The 5705-nt window shown below is 36.3% G+C and overlaps 1 protein-coding gene across 3 annotated transcripts in view; it reads left to right on the top strand.

Moving 5' to 3' along the window:
• LOC106461508 overlaps window positions 1-5705 on the top strand; it is a 49586-nt gene that overhangs the window by 32299 nt on the left and 11582 nt on the right. For all 3 annotated transcript variants that reach the window (XM_022388481.1, XM_022388482.1, XM_013921330.2), the window contains exons 6-8: window positions 2446-2590; window positions 2876-3002; window positions 4137-4261. In XM_022388481.1, the coding sequence (XP_022244189.1) occupies window positions 2446-2590; window positions 2876-3002; window positions 4137-4261 (397 nt within the window). The remainder of the gene's footprint in view (window positions 1-2445; window positions 2591-2875; window positions 3003-4136; window positions 4262-5705) is intronic.

Raw genomic sequence — 5705 nt, 5'->3', positions numbered from 1 at the left:
ATAGTTTCGTTAAGTGTGTTACACTGTGGTATACATAACTGAAGTAGCGAAAAGTTGAGACAAGAACATCAGCATGTTGATAGTTTCGTTAAGTGTGTTACACTGTGGTATACATAACTGAAGTAGCGAAAAGTTGAGACAAGAACATCAGCATGTTGATAGTTTCGTTAAGTGTGTTACACTGTGGTATACATAACTGAAGTAGCGAAAAGTTGAGACAAGAACATCAGCATGTTGATAGTTTCGTTAAGTGTGTTATGTATACCACAGTGTTACTTCAGTTGCGAAAAGTTGAGACAAGAACATCAGCATGTTGATAGTTTCGTTAAGTGTGTTTAGTCTCAACTTTTCGCTACTTCAGTTATGTATGCCACAGTGGAACACACTTAACGAAACTATCAACATGCTGATGTTCTTGTCTCAACTTTTCGCTACTTCAGTTATGTATACCACAGTGGTAGTCTCAACTTTTCGCTACTTCAGTTATGTATGCCACAGTGGAACACACTTAACGAAACTATCAACATGCTGATGTTCTTGTCTCAACTTTTCGCTACTTCAGTTATGTATACCACAGTGGAACTGAAGTAGCGAAAAGTTACTTTCCTCAGAATAAATTCCTCTTACAAGGGTGATGACTATGCTACACGGGCAACTTGCACATATTTACTTAATATTGAACAACGTGTAAGGCTTAAAGTCAGAGGCGTCATTTCAGGAACATTACAGGGGTGGATGCAATGTTTTGTCAGCATATAAAACATTTTCTGTTCAAATAGCAATGAGTGAGAACAACTGGACAATTATTGCATTCCTAGACAATATTGTTAGTTTCTTTTACAAGAGTGGCTTCGCTGCCGTTTAATTTCTTCCACTTTCCCCCTGCTGTCGCAAAAACATGGGCGGCGGTGAGGGCACGCTTGCTGGGGCTGACACTATCCGAAATGTGCCTTTGGGTCATTTCCTGACTACTACAGTGTGTGTGTGTGCCCACAAGATGTAGAGTACTGCCCCTCAGTTTTTTTTTTGTCTAGCCCACATCAGTCCCCTCGCTGGGTAGAGAATGGCACCGCCCCTGCGCAAACATATCCGAAATTTTCTTCTGACCCATGATATCTTAATGTAATATAAACTGGTTAATGTCTATATAATCACGGACGATGCAGCTGTGATAATCACTTAACAACTGTGGACTATCAATCAAATATATTAACGTTTCGCGATTACAACACAGCAACCGGATAAGATCGGAAGACCACAGTTACCACGAAAATATATGGTCGGTAAGAAAACCAGCAACGTCATGTAAAACAATGCGTTAGCAAAGCTTCATGTGAAAAAAAAAGTGGTCATTCATACGTATCACAATAGTTTGTTGATAATTTGGAAGATTTTTTTTCTCTGAACATTAATTAAGCCTGTACTGCTTCTCAGCCTGAGATGCTAAAAAGTTGCAAGAAAGAAATACTCCTGGTCAAAGCGAAATTGGCCTAGAAAATAAAATGCATTAGTTTGAATTCGAACTGGCGGGTTTCCCAGAAACTACCAAAGTTCCTAAGATTCAGTTCAATTTGAGAAAATTGTATTTAATATTCACTTTTTAAAGGAAGTTTAATTTCGGCTGTTGTTTCCACGAGTGTATGTACTATACGGTTTGCGTCATGCACCGAGTGATTAGGATGTGTTATCAGATACGTACAAGAAGTACGTGATGTGCCACTGACATTAATAAGTGTAAACCGTTCGGAAAAAAATGCGATATCTCTATTCTTTGAATGCTTGGAAGCGATTGTAGTAATTATTAAGCCGTCGTGCACGGTAGTTTGGTAGCACTGTAACCTGTTTTAAAGCTATTGTATCAGTAATTTCATGACATTAGCTGACATAATACATCCTGAAAGAGATTCACGTGTTTAGAAGTTGGAATATTTTCATCAAATGAACCACTACATTTTTTTTAACCATTGTTTTACAATTACACCTGTCGTTAGGAATTCTCCAGTCTCCTTTCATAATCCAGAACGAAGAAAATCCAGAGAAAAGTAACTTAAAAACAAACCTCATTTCGCCCTCTCTCGGTCATTCCAAGTTCATCTTTTAGTTTTTAAAGTCTCTCAAGATGCAACGTACATGTATTTGTCAATTCCTTGTAATTCAGTATAGTGGAGTAGTCCACCATGTACTCACAACGCACAAGAATTAGATTAACGAGTAAACCAAATTATGTGAATTAATTTTCGATGAATTAACTATTTTACTAAACACGCACTAATACACTGAATTAAATAACAAACACAGTATACAGTGAAAGAGCAATTAGGTATCTGTTGTTATGTAAACACAAATAATCTCCAAAATAAATACAAATATAAACATAGTTGTAAGATGTTTTAAAACCGAACATCAGGTGAAATAATCCGTCCTGTGTTATTGATTTGGCCAAAGGAATCTTACAAACGAGACTGTGGGCCAGCCAACCCACTACGTTGTGAAATGGGAGACATGACAAGTCGTCACGGAACACTGGAGGTTGGAGGAAAAAGGAGAGTTTTTACAGACGTCAACCTCCCTCTGGTGGGCAACTACTCAGGTAGGTCGGAAAATGAAACTAACTTTGTCAAATTCTGTTTGTTACATGACCTTATACTAATCCTATTTATTACGAGTTTTGTGCAGTTTAGGGCCATTACAATATTGTCAGTGTTATTTTTTTTCTCTCCGTGTTTTAATAAGTTTGATACTTGCATGACATTAAGCTTTTATTGAACGAGATTTACAATTAAAATTTAATGAAAAATATGTTTATTAATATAGTGTGTAAAACACAATAGTACATGATATTTCAAAAACATTAACTCAGTATACATATTTTCAGTTATGGGGAGGTCTGTCGTTATCTTTTCAAAAGGTGGAAGTAATAACAAGTTAGGTTGTGCCAATATCAAATATGACCTTCATCTTGTGAAACATGTGACTGTCCGGAAACATCCGGGATTTACCAGGTAAAGCTGCTTTTCTTATGTCGCTTACAGAGTTAACAGTGAGCATTTCAGTATGTTAAAACGTATATCCGCTAAAATGGTATTACAAAAACTGATGAATTTTGAGATATGTATTAAGTGTATGGTCTAAGAGACGTTTTGTTACCCCTACCCTTTCTTTCCACACACACACACTTTTCATTGTCAAGATAGCAATGTTAACAGAGGGTTGTAAGATAGTGAGACATACTGGGGCTAGTTTTTGTTACCTTTTTTTTCCACTCACTCATTCCTCCTGACATGCTTTCTATAATCTAGTTTGCGAGAACGACGGTTTTTCAGTGCCCATTTCAACAGTTCGATCGCATAAATATCCAGAGGCAAGTTGACCAGTGTGTCTTTGCATCGAACAGCATGAATATCCGTTTCATTCTCCGGGTTTGAGGTATGCGACTGTTGAACGGATATATCGTTCACGGCATTTGCCACTGACCTTTATGTTCAAGGAGCATCACCTGTTATAAGATGTCGCACTTAACTTACGAAGGCTGGGCTGCGACTTGTTGCAGGTCTCTTTTTGGATGGTCCTGGTGCCCCAAGCTCATCCACATTCTTTTGTATTCTAATGTCATTAAATACAAGAGTTATTCCTGTCTTTTAAATTCTAAATTCATGATCCGAACACCTTTATATTATAGGTGTATGAATATTTTGCATCAGAAAGGGCTGTTAAATACCCTCCTCAAAAGTGACAAATTTTCAGTGGCATCACAGTACCTGTTATATATGTCGTTCCACCGCGACTTTATATCGGCTTTGGTTGTCACGTGACTTGCTAATTTGTATATGCAAAATCGTTTTAATATAACGTACTCAACTCTTTCTATACCTGATCAAGATAATCAGTTATCTTCATTTCTATTAAAGTTAGTTCTAGTTAATATTCACTTTTTGGTGACCCAGTTTACTAGTACTTATTTAAGATATTGCCATTAATTAAAATTTATGTAAGGCATTTAATATAGCAACATATTAAAGATTGGTTATAGTTTTTAGTTGTATTTTTTTTCTTCAGTTTTGTGTTCTTAATTTGTTACTGATTTGTGAAGCTTTAAGTTTAAAGTTTGCTTAAGCAAAGTTTTCTGTTAACACTAGCGCCAGGTTTATGGAACACATGCGGGAGCTACTGAACATGTCAGATTGGCTGGTACAACAGGACGCGCAGTCTCACCACGATATACTGGATGGGCAGTGTGCGCAGTTGACTGTTCATTTTTATGGTAAGCTTATTCATTTATTTGACTTTTTACACATTGTTTTAACGCATCTGTGTCAAAATGTGAATTACAAAGTGTTTTATAACAAAATATATCTATTATTACCCGTATGAAAAATATATGGCTTGTAATTTCCTATTTAAGACACCTTATTCTTTAACGGGAAGTAACTTACTACGTAAATTGCCAGTATTCTTGTAGGGATAAAATCATGAAACTTGAAATCGTCATATTGAAAATACATTTTTAAACCATTTATGGCTGATGAGAAGGGTGACATTTTGATTTTCATTAAAGGTATTCATAATAGTAACCTGAAAATGAGGAAGAACATTTTCTTTTTGATTTAAAAAGTTTTTGCAGTTTTCATAATTTTAATTCTAGTGTATTAATACATAACTACTTGATTTGATAGTTTTGTATTTTTAACATGAACAGTATAGAACATCTCTCACTACTTCAGTGTTTGACAACACTTCTGTAAGCGTTATTAGGTATCTATTGTTTTATTAGTTAGAGTATATGGTCGAATACACACTTAACTCTAATTTATGTCTAATTGAAACACGATGTCATCAAAATTGCCACGAATCGCGCTATGACTAATAATGTCTCTGGAATTGTGCATCCTAGAAGAACAATACCAACTATAGATCGTTCACTCGCGTGGTATTATTTTCGTTCCTTGTGTATTAGGAAGTTGCGAAATGCAGAAGGCCGTTGTGTCGAAACATTGGTTTTTCTTTCCGGCAGTGTGTTTCTTCATGCCTACATTTACAGGCATGTGATGTCAGCACGCATGCTAAAATAAAGTTAATTATAAACACATTTGAGTGTAAGTAAAGAAGAATGCCAACCACACTATATCTGCTCTAATCCAATGTTTTCAAAGAAAGACACATTGCAAGTGAAGTTACCAGCGGGTATCCACGCGTCCTTGCCAACCACACTATATCTGCTCTAATCCAATGTTTTCAAAGAAACACACGTTGCAAGTGAAGTTACCAGCGGGTATCCACGCGTCCTGGAAAATATCAAAGTTAATTTCTAGGCTTAGAAAAGTCATGAAAAACGGAGAACATCACAAATGTTCTGGAAAAAGTCGCGATCTTTATGAAATGAATTATCTGAGTTAATAACAGTTAATCATTCCGTTGAACAACAAACTTAATTAAAATATGGTTAATTAAGTAAAATAAAAAATAAAGTATAAGAATTAAATATGCGGTATGTACGGGAGATGACGCAAGGCTGTAAAGTGTCATGATGCAGTATGTACGAGAGATGACGCAAGGCTATAAAGTGTCATGATGCAGTATGTACGAGAGATGACGCAAGGCTGTAAAGTGTCATGATGCGGTATGTACGAGAGATGACGCAAGGCTATAAAGTGTCATGATGCGGTATGTACGAGAGATGACGCAAGGCTGTAAAGTGTCATGATGCG

This window comes from Limulus polyphemus, unplaced genomic scaffold (assembly GCF_000517525.1).
Source record: "Limulus polyphemus unplaced genomic scaffold, Limulus_polyphemus-2.1.2 Scaffold974, whole genome shotgun sequence".
NCBI classification, from domain to species: domain Eukaryota; kingdom Metazoa; phylum Arthropoda; class Merostomata; order Xiphosura; family Limulidae; genus Limulus; species Limulus polyphemus.
Note: the sequence above shows the minus strand (reverse complement) of the source record. Positions and strands in the feature narration are given on the sequence as shown.